The sequence below is a fragment of the Uranotaenia lowii genome, chromosome 3 (assembly GCF_029784155.1).
Source record: "Uranotaenia lowii strain MFRU-FL chromosome 3, ASM2978415v1, whole genome shotgun sequence".
Lineage (NCBI taxonomy): Eukaryota > Metazoa > Arthropoda > Insecta > Diptera > Culicidae > Uranotaenia > Uranotaenia lowii.
Genome location: NC_073693.1, coordinates 12259963 through 12276960, shown reverse-complemented (window position 1 = coordinate 12276960; position 16998 = coordinate 12259963). Strand labels below are relative to the sequence as shown.

Genomic DNA, 16998 nt, shown 5'->3' with positions numbered 1-16998 from the left:
ACCAAAACAACTTAATTTTGAGTTAAAAGAAGAGCGTGCATGCGATTGGCTTCCGCGAGTGAAAGTTTGATTGTTTCGTTCGAAGTTTATTTTCAGCTGAGAATCTCTCTAAAAAGCTCTCTAAAAATATCAGTGCTCGACGTTTTTGCATTTACTTCACCATTAAGCATTCCGAGACACCCCTAAATCATGGCCGATTGATCCTCTATCATACAAACGCTGAAATGAAGAATAAATGCTATCGAAGCCAAATTGGCTAAAAAAAAAACAGCAAATAACCGGAACAAATGTAAACGTCCATGCGTGATGTACTGCAGGGCACATATTGCATAAATAAAGGAGCATCCTCTGTCCAACAACTGACAGGATGTGACGAATCCGTTGGGAAAAATCTGCAACGCGAGTGCATGCATGCGGGTGAGTGAGATGCATTTGTACGATTTGCACCCGTTTAAAAAAGGGGAAAACTGCAAACCAACTATGTACGCGCGTCACATTGATTCTCCTGACACGTGTCAATCAAGCCCATCCTGTACCGTGTGCCATATTGATAGCTCGTTAACGGTTAAACGGAATTGAAATTATGGGAACAAAATAACAGTTATTGGATGTTTTCAAAAAACCCAATCGAAAGGGAACCTACTACTAAATCGACACCGGATGCTGAAAGAGATAAATTGATTAGCTCGCTTAACTACGTTTACCTTTAGCGTTAATCAGGTGTGCTTAATGTTATGCGTATCAGCAGGCTAAACATAGGTGATGCATGCCGCCAGGTCAGCTAAACCGCGAGACGGCATCTCTTCCAAGAAGAGGGAAAATCTTATTAATGAGTCGAACATCGCATTTTCCAACCCTCTACTCTAGTAAGCATCTAGTTCTGTAGTATATGAACATATGTAGACAGAGGGTCTTGGTGGCGTACTGCGGGAGATTTGTTTACTATTCACGCAACGAAGCGGATCAGCGTCGCGATACTCCCATTAGCAACACACGAAGACCTAGACGCGTGTGTGACGAATCGAACGAGGGACGCTTTGATGATTCACTCATTCACTGTTTCTCGAAAAGGCGGTGTACTACTCCAATTGAAGTCGTCGTCGACGCGACGATCATAACATGCATGCTTGCAAGCTGCAAGTTTCAGCCCAGCTGAGGGCGTCCACCCACTGCACGCAAATAATTGAATTACGCTGACCTATCCAAATTGACCTCCGTTAGAAGGGCGGGAGGGTCCGGTTTTTGTTTCTGTTTTCTTCAAATAGGTCACACTTAAAAGTAGTCAACATACGACAACATTCGTCAACATTCTTCTAAAAATTGCAACTTAAGCGATGGATGTGGAACATAAATCCAAATATATATGTCGTCCCGCCCAACCGGCCCAACCAACGGAGAGCGACATCACGAGCTGACGACGGCTGCATAAATGAGAGAAATTCGCTCTTCGCCCGTTCTAGTTGCTCTCTCAGCCCCGGGAGCGATCCCAATTCTGTTCGGTTGGCAGCTCTGGTTGCATAGGGGGAGTTGTCAAAATCCCGTGATAAACGCATCAGAAAACAAAAATCTTCATCAATTTGTTTGTTTACCACCCCGGTTTTAAGGCGATCAGCTCGGAAATTCTACTTGGTGCGATATGTTCCTGGACTGATTAACAAGCGTTTTTCATTTGTAGACTGAGAATTAACGCAAAATTGAGGCCTACCGAAGCAACTGCAGAAAGTGAAGGAATGTCTCTGCGCAAGGGAGGTCACGTTCGCTGGGCGTTCGACTTTAGCAACTGGAAGCCTACTGCTACGGATTTGTTGCTGGCTACATCGTGCATCCAGCCGGAGGAGAAGACCCGTTTGGCCAGGTTTGTTTTCCGGGATGATTTCAATGCTTCCATAATCGGCAGGTTGATGATGCGAAAGTTCGTACACTTGGCGACCGGACTAGATTATGAGAAGATCGAGTTCGATCGAGATCACAAGGGTAAACCTTACTTGAAGAACGTTGGACACCTGGTGGATTTCAATGTATCACACCAGGGCCGGTACGCGGTTTTGGCCGGAATTGTTTTCGATGAAACTGTTGAACCGCACCCGAAAATTGGAGTCGATATTATGAAGATCGAGTACAGCGGAGGAAAAGCTCTCGGAGATTTCTTCAAGCTAATGGACCGAAACTTTTCCTTCGAGGAGTGGAACTACATCAAGAGTCGACCCGATGATGGGGAACGTTTGGAGGCTTTCATGCGAAATTGGTGCTTAAAGGAGAGCTATGTTAAGAATGTTGGCGTGGGAATTACCATCAATTTGAAAAAGCTTGATTTTTCCATCTGCACAAAGCAGTTGGATACACGAAAAGTCGTCTGTGATAGCACTCTGAGGGTGGATGGTACCCTGGCCGAAGGCTGGCGCTTCGAGGAATCTCTTATCGATAAGGACCACTGTGCAGCTGTGGCACTGGAAAACATTCCAAAAGATTTGGATCTTACAGGGCATTATTTCGAAATTGTAAATTTTCAATCTCTCATCGAAGGACACAAACCACTTTTGGCCATAGACGAAAACTACTGTGACGGTATTATAAATAAGGAATATAAAAAGACTAAATAAAGTTATTACCTTTTTGGTGTTGGTTTTATGTATATTTTACACATAAGTTCGTTGACTTGTTCATTACTCCGAAACGATGTCAAATATTGATAAAACTTATGAGGAACGTCTTCATACGCAAATAGACACAATTTATGTTCATGAGTCACGAAACCTAAACATTCTTTTTACTATTCCTAGATCATTCCCCGCAAGGTTCGAGCAAAAAAAAAACCACAAGCTCAACAGCAAAACCCACTGCCGATTTTCGGAACCGGAACCGGGTTAGCTTCTCCCGTGCCAAAGGTCTACTTGGCTACTGGTTGCTGTTCCCAATTTCTTTTTTCGGTTGTTTCGGGCGCCCAATGCAGTCAAAATGTTTGATCTATACTCGGTGTATCGTCCCCTTTTTTCGGAGGACGATGCACAATTGTTGAAAACTTTCGGTTCAAGAAGTCATCATCATGTGCTTGTTGACTTTCGACAGGTGTAAAATTTCAACAACCGTAAATCCATGGAAAAGGGCATCGAAAGCCATACTGTTGCAGTGACTGCGAACGTTGGTTTGCTAAAACTTTTCAAAAGGGATGGTCACCGGGAAAGTCGGGATTAATTTGCCGGCACACAAACACGTGGCCATCGTCGTTTGTTCGTTGGTTCGGCTTGCGTTAACAACGATGAACCTGGGTGGAGAAAACCAAAGTTCTATCAAATTACACTAAAAGCGGCTTAGGTCGTTGTTGGGTGCAGTTTTTGTTTTTGTTAATTGCATGTCGTCACGCGATTTCTAGCCGCAAACTCAATCGACAGGGTTGACTGTTGGTTGTTCCTGGGGGCGATTTGGTAGTTGCGGAAAATCTAAATTGTCGTAGGTGGGGGGTGTCAAACTCCCTTCGTCGATGTTAGTGCCGATTTTCGCCGATATCCTGCGAGTGTCTCTATCGCTCACGGCACAAAAGCTGACAAATGGGGAGCAGTTTACGGTTGTTTGGCGATAAAATCCTTCGGGGATTGTCTTTTTGTGGTTGTGTGGTTGATTATCTCCTGGGAAATATCATTACAAATTGTACATCGACCCCCAGTGCTTTAGTGTTAGGTGAAAATGTAACTCTCTCCAGGATGCTCATTTTCTGGAAACAAACTTACTGTTGTTTGCTCATGTGAAACGTTTGAGCCATATGTTAACTTCTAGACAAAATTGTTTGTTGAAAGAAGGGTGATGACTCAATGAAGAACTGTTGATTTGTTTTAAAATGCTTCATTCAAACTATTTCTTCCTTCAACATTTATTTTCTTAAATGTTTTGCCAATTTCAGTCGTGGGAAATTCGAACAAACGCACCACAAAAAATTATGCTAAATACTTGTAAACGATATCGTTGGGAACGCACCAATGAGTCGGCCTACAAAAAAGGGCAACGGCGACAAACGCACTATTATCGATCATACAAAAGGACTTTTTTCATCCTTATAATTCAAAAAACCTAGCCAATCGACAGAGGAAAAAAAACAAACAACTTTCGGTGAAATTAAGTATTATTCTCCCTGCTATAAAGACTTACCTACATCCTTTTTTTTTTATAAGGCGACAATCGAAGGGTGTGCGTCACGCATCATAAAATTGGGGTCTGCGGCAGGCGTTTTCACGTTTGGTTTTTTTTTCTTCTGAGAACCGTTTGGAGATTTTTTTTGTTTTGCTATCCATTTTGTTATTCAGGACAGATATTTGATACTTATGGATATATGGATAGTTAAGAATTTTGGAACCATGTTTGTTACAAAAAAAGAAAAAACAATTCCGTAATTAAATCCAAAAGTCGTTTTCCGTTTCGGAGTCAAAAGGAAAATAGATGTTCAAAGTTTTAGGTTAGTTAAAAAAGGTCTTTGAAAAAAGTGACCAAAAATAAGAAAATGTCAAAATAACAAAAATGATTGAATGGAATTTTGTTTTTTGACGTTTTTCCAATCAAGTAGTTTTTTTTTATTTTCTTGATTTTTTGGATTTTTTTTTTTAATTTTGTGTCATGAACACATAGCGGACCCTCTTTTTTACCTCACGCAGGCGTGTACACTTAGAAGCATAACTCAAATGTTTAAAAAACTTTATACGACAAAATTGAACATAACACTTGTCGTAGCTCAAAGAAGCTAAATTTGAGGAATTTTTTTGAACGATTTCTATAACATAGAATGCTGAATTTCGGTGTTTCTCGGCTTAAAAATTTTTATGTGTTAAAGTCGTTTTGTCATTTTAATCAATTTGGGTAATTAGGTCATTTCCGAATTTTTCGAAATTTTATTTTTATTATTTTACGATTTTTGGCGTTTTTTTTTTCAGTTTTGTTATTTTGGTCATTATTGCCAATTATTGCCAATTTAATTTGAGTCAAAATTTTAGGTTTTCTCACCTTGATAATTTTTGGTTTTTCGATCATCTTTACCTTTTTCCAGCGATTTATGACATTTTTGCTATTTTTGTTCTTTGAGTCACGGGTCAACCTAGTCATTTTGTCATTTTGTCATTTCTTCATATTTTTTCTACTTCTTGTAATCTTGGTCATTTATGCCATTTTTTTTATTTCAGTTATTTTTCTAAATTTGTCATTTTTAACGTTTTTTTAATTTTTCTTATTCTTAAAATTTTTTAACGTTTTTCTCGATTTTTATTTGTCATATATGATTTAATTTTTTTTATTTTTGCATTCATGTAATTTCGGTAATATTGACTATTTTATTGATTTTGTTATCTTGGCCCTTATTTTATTTTTTTTACTTTTTGTCATCAAGTTACAGGAAAAATGGCATTATAAACATTCGAACTATCTCCATGAAGTTTTCAGCGAATCGTGAATCAATTTAGACGTTAATTTTTTTTTAATATCTCATGAATGTTCGAAACCATTTTGATTTATATGTAAAAAATGACAAAATTGAAGAAATACTGATTTTTATCATAAATCACAAAAAATGAAGGAAATAGAGGAAATGACGAAAATTTTAAAATGAAAATTATATTTGCTATGTAATTTTGTTATTTTTATTTTTTTTTGTAACTTTTGTTATTTTATTCATTTTTTTCTTAATTGTTTTATCATATTATCAGTTTTGTCATTTTGTTCATGTTTGAAATTTTTTAATTTTTACTTTCGTTATTTTGGTTATTATCTTTGGCTTTTTTGTGAATTCCTATCGTTTTTTTATTTTGTACATTATCATTTGGTCATTCCAGTCAGTAATTTTTATTTTGGTAATTTTGGTTTTCATGAAAACTCTTGCCATTCTGATCATCTTGACATTAAAAAAAAAATTGTTGCTTTTGTCATCTTAGTCAATTTTTGACATTTTTGTAATTTTAGTCAGCTTGGTCAATTTAATTATTTTGCCATTTTGGCTCTCTTTCGTATTAAATTTTTTAAATTTTTGATAATCTTTGTATTTTTTTTTCGTCATTTTTGTAATTTTTCCTTGTGGATAATTTTTAAATTTTTTATGGTTTTTGTAAACTGAACCCTTTTTTAAAATTTGTGATTTTGTTTAAATGATATCAATGATTGATATGGATTAGTTATGATTGCATAGGAGTTTTTTTTTGTAATTTCTTTATTTGAAACGTTATAGACACATTCCACGCGCTTGTACCGCTCAAAGGTGATTTTTATCCGTTCGCGTAACAAAAAATCTCAAAATTGTCTATAATTTTGATAATTCAAATCACACAAAACCAACGGAAAAAAGAGAAAAAGGTTTTTTAACACATGTTTTAGATGATTTTGAAAATCAGTTTTTTTGTTGTAAAAAGTGGTGTTTTTGACAACTTTTACAAAATCATTAATTTTAATATATGAATGATTTTTTTATGGAAATATTTTTAGTATGTTCAGAAGCCAAAAACACGGCTTCATTTTGTAGAAAAAAGAATTTGTTTATATTCAATGTAGTTGGTTTGAAAAGCGAACAAAAACAGTCGCAAATGAGTGAATTCACGTCACAAAAAAGGGAAGTTTTTAATTTTACGAGAAAACTCTGATATTTTTTTAAATAAAAAAAATGAGATTTTCTTTGAAAATGATAAGACGATTCTAAAACTCTTAAATTTATAGAAATCGGTTGGAATCTAGCTGAGTTACAACAGCACGAATGAGTGAATTCACGTCACAAAATTTAATTTTTTGTTAAATTTTATATTAATTAAAAATGTGCTCTGAAAGCTGTTTTGACCCTCCAGATGGTCGGATTTTTACAAATCGAGCATAATTTAGTTGATTTTTTTAATAAGTTCATTATTTTCAAATAAAAATACAAAAAGATTGAAAAAAAAAAAAATTTTTTGCGAATCTTTAAATGAAGACAGTAGTAATTTTAACATATGATCTCTCAATATGTTGCTATTCAAGTGCCAAACAAAATAAGGAAAAAGTTAGGTGCAGATACTGAATATTTATGATTGTAAAAGTCGGAACAACAAAATATCGTTTTGGAAAGTGTACATAAAATTTGAAGGCTCCAATGAATGGTTCAGTATAACCACAGTATAACTTTATATTTCGTGACGTGAATTCAGTCAACTACCCTGTTCTGTTTGAACTGAGTGAATTCACGTCACAACTTCAAATAAGCATAACTTCGTTCGTTGTTGTTCAATCGAAAAGTTCCGTACATCAATTTGTGGGTAACTGTTTTCTTTACAACTCATTCGAAGACACCGATATTCTATTTCCACAGAGAGAACAGAAAATCAAAGATGTATGTACTAAAGTCCGAAATGGTTAATTCTAGCGTGAATTCACGTCACAAAAGTAATCAATCACAACAAGAACAACTTAAATTTTAAAATAACCAAATTATATTCATTTTAAAGGAAATTCAATTTGCGACCGTTTGCTTTAATTTTTATCATTTTCAAGTAAATTGGTTGATTTCTAGAATGATAACAGTGCAGAAAAGTCCGGAAAAGCGATTTCACGTCACGGTGGAATGTGTCTATAGGGTTTTTGATAAAATTTCAGGCATATAAACATCCTTCGACTACTAAATTATAACTCATCAAGATAGGAAAATTGATGTGTCAAAATTCCTAATGATTTCTGATCATTTTTCGTGTTTTGTATGTGTTCGATCTCGAATGTATTGGTCACCCTGGAATGAATAACGCCTAAAAGTAGACAAGCTATGTTTCATCATATTTTAAACGCTATAATGTTGCCATTCCGTTAATATCATCCTGTATTGTTCAAAATCGCGTTGTAATTTTGAATTCGCATCAAATAAAAACTCTCTTTCGTGTAAACCGTTCTTGAAACAAGTTGTTTTTATCCCATATCCGGAATGGTCTGACACAACATTTGGTGCCGTGACCAGGATGGGAAAGTCTTCGCCAGGACTTTATCGCTCCTGTTGCAGCGTTAAGCCATCCCATCGAGTCATTCTGGGTCCCAACCTATAACCTCAACCCTAGACGAATACCGGATGTACCGTTCCTGACAGTAGCCCGCCGTGATTGCCAAATTTCAACCCTAGCCATAATTCGTGTGTGTCACCCTAAGCTAAACCGATTGGTAATGGAAACGTATCCGACCATTGGCCACTGTTATGATCCAGTAACTGCTCACCCTGTGACCCAAGGCCAACCCTGTGACCCAAGGCCAATCCTGTGACCCGAGTAAGTTTTTCCCGTTCCCGATCAGCAATTCGACCCAGATGGGAAGTACTGGTAGGTCCAATGCTGAAAGTACTGGTAGGTCCAAATCAGCCATCGAAAACGTTTCCATCCAAGAGTTTTACGAGATAGTGGACAACATGAAACCCACAGCTGGCATTGTCTCACTAAGAGTTTTCAAAGGTTCTCTAACAGTATTAGCTAACCAGTTGATCGAAATTATTAACACCAGTCTGCAATCAGGCGTCATGCCAGATACATGGAAATTTACGACTGTCATTCCTGTACCAAAACAGAAAAATACGAGAGAGTCATCATTATACCGGCCAATAAACATGTTGGAGTTACAAGAGAAAGTGCTAGAGTTAGCAGTTAAACGACAAGTGTTAACTTTCATTGAGACAGAAAACATTTTAATCGAGGAACAGTCTGGATTCAGGAAACATCATTCTACGGAGACTGCAGTAAATTGTTTATTACGAAACTGGAAAGCTAACATCGAAAAGGGTAACTACACTGTTGCAGTATTCCTTGATTTTAAGAGAGCGTTTGAAACAATCGATCGAACGAAGCTGTTGGAGGTGTTGATCAGAATTGGTATTAGCGGCACGGTCTTAAATTGGTTTCAAAGTTATCTAGATAAAAGGATGCAAAGGACTAAATTTGGTTCGGCCTACTCTCAATACAGAGAGAATAAGTTAGGAGTCCCTCAAGGCAGTGTCTTGGGACCAGTTTTGTTTATTCTATACATAAATGACTTGAAAATGTGTCTGCAGTACGGCCACCTGAAGTTGTTCGCGGATGATTCAGTGTCTTATTGGATTGGTAATAATTTAGAGCTCATAATGGAAAAAGCAAATGCTGATTTGGAAAACATTAATGAGTTCCTGAAACAAAGGAAATTATGTCTGAATCTGAACAAAACAAACTGGATGATAATTGGAAATCGCAAAATTGTGGATTATCCAAGCTTACTGATCGATGGATGTGTGATTGATAGAGTGCGTAAGACAAAATACCTGGGAATTCAAGTCGATGAAAAGCTTAATTTCATAGATCATGTAGATTATACAATCAAAAAAATTGCAACTAAGTATGGTGTCCTCTGCCGGATAAACCGATATTTGACTTTCTGGTCAAAAATTATTTATGTGAAATCGATCATTATGCCGCATTTTGATTATTGCTCTACAATTCTACTCCACGCTTCTGATACGCAAATTAAACGACTACAGAGAATTCAAAACAAAATAATGAGAGTTGTCATCCGCTGCAACCGTTATACTCCAAGTGTCATAATGTTAGACATGCTCCAGTGGCTATCAGTCAAACAGAGGATTGGATATAACAGCATTATGTTTGTGCATAAAATAAAAAAAGGGATGTTACCTTCATATTTAACCCAGGATTTACAGTACGGAAATGACATACATAGCCATCACACAAGAAGAGCACAAGATTTTAGACTGCCAAATGTCAAGAAAGAAATGACAAAAAGATCTGTTTTCTACAATGGTTTGAAAATGTACTACAGCCTACCACAAGATATCAAGGACAGCCCGAACATAAATAGCTTTAAACAATTGACAATACTCTTTGTAAAGCATACCATTTGAAACATATATAAATTATTGAAATGTGATGAAATCTGATGAATTATCAGACAGATAATCTGTACAGTGATGGACATACGCGGGAGTTGAAAGGCGACCAAGAAGTACAGAAATGACAAATAAAAGTAAAAACAATTATCCAAAGGATACACTGTCCCTCCCACTTCTAAAGAAGCGTATGGGGTGGTGGAAGGACCCAAATGGGCCTGTGGGGCCATCACAAAAAAAAAAAAAAATCTGGGTACTTGCCGTACTGTCTGCCAGGCAGTACTAGCTTCCAATAGTACTCACCTGATACTTTGGAAGTGACCACGCCAATTGCTGATCATTGGTCAATGGTTCCTACCCCAGCACGTATGAATCCTAGTGTTTCAGCCCGATCGATGACCCAGCCACCGAATAGCCATGAAATCATCCAATTTCCATTCCGTTGAAAATTAAGTCCAGTAGCCAGCAGCTGATTGTCCGATAAGTACTGTACTTGTACCTACCTCTCCGTTCCATTGTGTGTGCCCATCCGACCAGTGAAACCGAAGCAATAATTGACCCGCTAGACGATCGTCGAATATTTTTACATTTTACCAGCTAAACCAGAAGACTTGTTTAAAGAAGTGCATCGTGCCGTCTAAACATTATAGGAGCAATTTCAAAACAAAACTAGGGCAACCAATTTTAAAACATTTGTTTTAGGTGGCCGGTATGTTCGATCTCGAATGTATTGGTCACCCTGGAATGAATAACGCCTAAAAGTAGACAAGCTATGTTTCATCATATTTTAAACGCTATAATGTTGCCACTCCGTTAATATCATCCTGTATTGTTCAAAATCGCGGGAAAAGTTGTAATTTTGAATTCGCATCAAATAAAAACTCTCTTTCGTGTAAACCGTTCTTGAAACAAGTTGTTTTTATCCCATATCCGGAATGGTCTGACACAACAGTATGTTTTTGATAAAATCTTAGTTATTTTTTGTTGTTTTGAACAAATATGTTATAGATAACCAAATCTATCAAGATTACATAAAAGCAAAATGACCAATAAAACCAGCATTATTTATTCAATTTTGTTATTTTTACTATCGAGTATACCTTATAGGTATTTTTTAAATTTTTTCACTTTAATTTTAGTATTTACTTATAATAATTTATATTTCTTGGAATTTTCATCACTTTTTTTTTATTTATGTCATTATTGCTAGTTTTGTAATTTTTGTCATTTTGGTCATGTAGATCATTTTTTTGAGATTTTTTTTATTCTTGTTCATTTATTCATATTTGGTCGGGGTTCGACCAGACCGAACTGAATGCCATCAGCCTTTTCCGAGCCACTTCAGTTTAATCTTAACCCATTAAGGACCGCGAATAAATCTAAGTCGGGAAACACCGAAATTCCGCAATCTTTATCTCAGAAATCTAAAAATTTAGTTTTTTTGAGTTACCAAATGTGTTGTCAACTTTGTCGAATATAGTTTCTTAAATTTATAGAATTTGAGTTATGCTTCTTAGTGCATTACAATCGTACCGAGCGCAAAAAACGAGATATCTCGTATTTGGTACGCAATGTGTACACAAATATTTTCAATTACATACGAAATCTGTTAAACTTATCAATCAGCCAGGCCATATTTTAGTCATAGCGTTTTTTTCTCAATTATGTATTTAATTCGTTTTCTCATCCTTTTTTTTCATTTTGAACATTTTTGCAATTCAAGTTATCCTCATTAATTTTGTGATTTCGAAAATTGTTATTCTAATCGCTTTGAACATATTGGGTCTTCTAGGATTTTTTTTGTCTTAATAATCATGGGCTCAAATCTAATTTTCTGAGTTCGCATGGGTACATCTTGGTACCTGAAAATTATCAAATTTTCAAGGGGATGGAAAGCATTAGAAAAACATGAGTTATCAAAGGAAGAAAAATTATAATCCTTAAATATCATGATTTTTTCAAAAAAGATTCGAACCCGCATGACCAGGACTTGAACCCGCAATTTCCGCATCAGTACAACGGCGCGTTAGCCAAATACACCACGGTGAACGTAGTTTAATTCAACGTTCTTGACATTTTTGTAATTTTTAGACATCTTTTCCGTTTTATTGTTTCTCATTTTCATACGACATTTAGTCATTTTAGCTAATTTGCCCATTTGGTTATTTTTACCATTTTCAGGTCTGGTAGCGAGTCACTTTTTAGTGACTTGGTCACTTTTTTTGGGTCAGTCACTAAAAAGTCACTTTTTTCATCATTTGGTCACTAAAGTCACTATTTTCCAAAAAATGGTCACTTTTATCACCGAAAATCACTTTTTTCACCGAAAATAAACCAATGAAAGAGTAATTTGAATTGCGCGTGTTAATATTGACGGTAGTAACGGTTAATTACTTGATCAGTCAGAAATTTTTTGCGGCATGAATCACCCTTGGCTTGAGACATTTCGATCTACGACATAATTTGACGTTCATGAATTGAAACTAACTTTGATTATAGATTTTAATTTTTAGTTCAATCAATCTTTTGTATTGGAACTCAAAACTTGATATAAAAACCCTATCTCGTCTTTTTATTAAGAAGTGTAACTAAGATTGAGATTGAAGCGAACCATTTTTTTCTTTTATAAAAAAAATCTTTTATGTCATAATAAATGTTATGTTGATATGAAATATTCTTAAAATAAACATTTTCAGACTCAATTTTATTTCGAGTTTTTTGTTCTTCTAAACACTTAAAAAAAATTATTTTAAAGATTTATACAAGGCCACAAAATTTACATTTTTTTAGGTGTATTGAATTTAAACGGTAATTTCAACTAATTTGGGTTCCCCGAATCTAAATATGTATGCAATATTTCTATCAGCTTTTGTTCTCGAAATGACTTTTGAAAATGAGTAAAAATCTTTAGAGAAGTTTCTGCCCTTTTTTCACAAAAACTCAAATCGAAAACATATTATTTGAAAATAAAAGTTTTATATGAATTGATGAGCTTTAAATAGAATCAAGTTTTTTTTTACACTTTCTACTGTGATGTCAAAAATACTTGTAATGATATTTTCCATAATCAGTTATCTATCAATTTTTGATTTTACTAGTAATAAACTTTTTATCATCAAAACTAAATGTGTTCGGCCGAATTTGACAAAATTTCTAGTTTAGGACACAACTAATCTTTTTTATTTCCTTATTGTTTTTTTAATTTTCAAATAAATTTACCGAATTTTATTGTACAGTTTTTTTTTTCAATTTTCTAATCAACTTGCCGGATTTTTTTAATCACACTTTTTATATTATATATAAGACATATTTTTAACAATTGTTTCCTTGTTTTTAAATTCTGAATTTTCGTGTTCTTCAACCATAAGCCTTTAACTCCAAATTTTTAATAATAAAATATAATTTCAACCTTCTGTTCTTTTTCTAGGACCCAATATTTTAATCAAGAGACAAAAAACTCAGAGCTTGTAATTTAAAGCTTAAAAACCTGCGATTGAAAATATAAAAACTTTTTATTAATATTTTTTATATGAAATCATGTTTTTAAGATCGATCATGATTTTTAAATTAATCTAAAAAGTTTGAAAAATTGTTCTAAGCAGCAACTTTAAAAATAAATTTTAATACGCAGTGTTAACTAACTTTGTATTTGATTTGTGCTTTCAATATTAATAACAAAAGTTTTGAACTCATTATTTTAAATTTTTCATCAGTTTTTATCATTCACGTAATTACTCATTTTTCTAACATTTCTTTGTCAGTGTAGTTGAACATGAAGTTAAGTTTAAGCTTCAAAAATGAAATTTTGATAACTGGAGGATTTTACTTTATTAAAGGTTATATGTCTGGCTTATATAACTGGCACTTTTAAAATAATTATAAATATATTCTTCTTTTTATCAAATTAAATTAAACCATCGAACATTAAATAAATGCTGTTCAAAATTCATTTCTTATTCAGTAATCGGTAATTCACATTTTAAATCGTGATTAAATATTTTTTGTTCGAATTAAAAAATTACAGCGGAATTTTCCACTAAACTTCCAGTTGAAAATGAGGAAAAGAATTCCAAATTTAGATGAATAAAAATTAACAATTATTATCATTTTCCTAACAGCTATTCATGGTAAGTTTTGTACAAAAATGGACATTTAATTTGGAATTCAGATTTTTTTAATTTTAAATTTGCTAACAAATTCTTTTGAAACTAATTTATTTCTTACTTTCTTGACTTATCGAAAATTTGAAACATTCATTGTAATATTTTTCTAAAACTTTGTTTATCAGTCATTTTTTTAGTTTGTGTGTTGAACATGAGTGACGAACGGTGTAAGAAAACCTATTCCTTTTCAGTTTTTTATTTTTGGTATTGTTATTATTTTTATCTAAATTTCCTTCGCACGGGCCTGATTTGGTCACATTTTTTGTACTTCAAAATTACGTTTTTCGTTCTACATAGTCACAATTTGGTCACTTTTTTCGGTCCTCAAAGTCAATATTTGGTCACTTTTTTTCAAATTTTGGTCACTAAAGTCACTACTTTTTCATAGTCAAACCGCTACCAGCCTTGCATTTTAATAAATTTTGACATTTTTCTACAAATATGTACCTCTCATTTCTCATTTAACACGTTCGTCGCCCAAAAAAAATCTCAGAGCATGAAAGTAAAGCGAGAGAGCTTCAGATTTACAACGCGTGGCAGAACTGAGCGGCAACCTTGCTTAAGAGAGCCGTCACCCATATATGGGTGACGTGGCGACGAACGTGTTAACAGTGCTTAATGTCATGGTTAAATGAGTCGATTGGGGTCATTTTTGAATTTCTCAAACCCTGGGTTCTAAAAAGCTTCGTTTTGATCGAAAATTCATCCATGATTTTTCTGCAGAATTTTTAAGTAACGTTTACATGAGTAAATTTGAACTTGTATGGGAAAATTGAATATTTTGTACTAAAAAATCTACATCATTTTTTTTTCTTCTGTATAACCGAGCTTGCTGATAGTTTTTAATGCTAATTTATTAAATCTCTAAAGGAATTTTTTCTCTAAACTGAAGAACGTAACTTCGTATCTTATTAGACAAAAAATTAATAACTGTTTAACAGGGGTATGTCTTTTCGGATTAATAAACAATATATTGTCCGGGTTAGGTAAGCTACTACTAGGTAGCAGAAACCTCCGAATGCTCGGCAGTTGTGCCGTTGTCTGTTTTTTGGGTCTACCTACCCTATTCTGGGTATTTTCTGGTAGTGCTAAATTATTTTCTACCCGTTTTTGGGCATTGTCAGGTAAATTATTGTATTTCTTTTTACCTAAGAATTTGAACAACCAAGTGTGCCCTGGTCCGGTGTCTCCGTTTAAAAGATGAACTGATTTTTCAAGAAGAAAATTCTTCCTTCACAGAATCCTAGATCTGCAGTAGCTTTACACATGTGTGAATCTGGTCACTCTATTGATCGAGGAAATGTCTCGCTGATCCGGTCTTTGAATAGGAATTCGCTTAAATTGGATGTTGCTGAAAGCATTGAAATTTGCTGAAATGATGAAAAACAACTAAAAAATGATAGAGAATGACGGAAACAGCAAATATGTCAAATGAGAACAAACATTATAAACAAAACAATAAAGGTTCAAAATGCATCAAAAACATGATTAAAAAAAATATATATATACAAATGGTCGGAAATTGACTAAAAATAACGTTTTTGGTAATGATAATAGTTATTTTGTAAAAGTAACTGAAAAATTCGATTTTGGCTACACAAAATGTACCCTTGCGATGATCCAACTCCGAGTGACAAAAGAAGGATTTGAAATTTGTTGCAGCCTAACTTAATATAAATAAACTTATTATTTAAATTTCTTTTTCTACATTTTTTAGTGATTTTTTTAAATGTTAAAGGGAACAAAAGTTCCATTTGTTATTTGCAGAACTGTAATTGATCAATACACATCAAAAATACCAGAAATTATATTTTGAGTAAATCTCTTCCTCAGTTTAGCGAGTTTAGCCATTTTTTGCAATTTTGTCATTATTGTTACATTTGTCATTTTTGTTCATCCTGGTCAATCTCTCAACTCAGTCGTTTTTGTCATTTATTAAACTTTTCATATTATTGTACCTTTCGTCAGCTTAGTCATTGTTGTCGTTTTCTTAATTTTGGCATGACAAAAATATTAGATTTTCCCGACATTTTGTAAAGATTCTATATGGTAAAATACCGCAAATTTATGATGACCGTGAATCAGTTTCCCGCAGTTTTATTTTCAATTCAGCTTTTCTGAAGTATGTCATTGAGTCATTGTTAAATGGCAATATGTATGAGCAGCAATTGCAAGAAATATGATCTATTGAACATCGTTACGTTATTTAGTATGCTTTTGCCGAAATTGTTATCGAGAACCATTTTTTTGGCAGTTCTCCCATTGCTTCAGTTTCGGTTTTTGTGAGTTTATCTTTTTCTCAAAAAGGTCCTTTATAGTTGAACTAAAAATGTTTTAATGTAACATATTGGCTGATATGAATAAAGCTCTAGTAATTGCTTTTGCTATTTTCGAGCAGTTTTGTTAGTCAATTTCTTCGAATGGCATGCATATTTTTAATTCGGAGCAGGTTGAAAGTAAATGTTTTACTCAGCTTTTTCATATCTAGCTGAGCAAATGCTTTCAAATGTTGCCATTCAAAAGTTCGAGCAGAGTAAAAGCTATCGAAGCAATTGCTATTTTTTTATTCATACCACCTATTGTTCTGCTGTCTCGCAAACACAGCTGCCCCTAAACAGTTTGTTCCATTTTGTTCCCGAAGCAGATAAAAAAAACTTACGCTTTCATAATTTGTATTCATTGGATTGGAAATAAATTGTTCCCACTTCATAAACGTCTATTCCAAGCACACTCTACCCTTCAAAAATGGGAAATGCATTTTTCATTATTAGAAAGTCTGTAAAAACTGTTGATTGTTGATCGATTGTTCTAGTTTACCTATTTTTTTCAAGAGGGGTATCGAATACGAAGGGTGTCTCATGTCGTTTTTACTTTGGTTTCCCCGTTTCGTTCCGAAGTGCAGTTTAGGTTTAGGTTAGGTAACGCAGGTGCTAATATGTCCCCTCCTGGATGAGAATTGCGTTCGTTGTGCGTTCGTTCTCGTCGTCCCTTTTTCTCGGA

At 34.3% G+C, this 16998-nt stretch overlaps 2 protein-coding genes across 5 annotated transcripts in view; both read left to right on the top strand.

The window, feature by feature from the left end:
• LOC129757816 (neurexin-4) overlaps positions 1 to 16998 on the top strand; it is a 58474-nt gene that overhangs the window by 23733 nt on the left and 17743 nt on the right. The window lies entirely within an intron of this gene.
• On the top strand, positions 830 to 2753 carry LOC129757817 (L-aminoadipate-semialdehyde dehydrogenase-phosphopantetheinyl transferase). The gene has a single exon (XM_055755141.1). It carries the CDS (start codon positions 1731 to 1733, stop codon positions 2598 to 2600), a length of 870 nt encoding a protein of 289 aa, XP_055611116.1. The 5' UTR covers positions 830 to 1730; the 3' UTR covers positions 2601 to 2753.

Bases quoted from the DNA above. Each gene is read 5' to 3' on its own strand.
- LOC129757817 (XM_055755141.1), top strand. From the start codon at position 1,731: ATGTCTCTGCGCAAGGGAGGTCACGTTCGCTGGGCGTTCGACTTTAGC.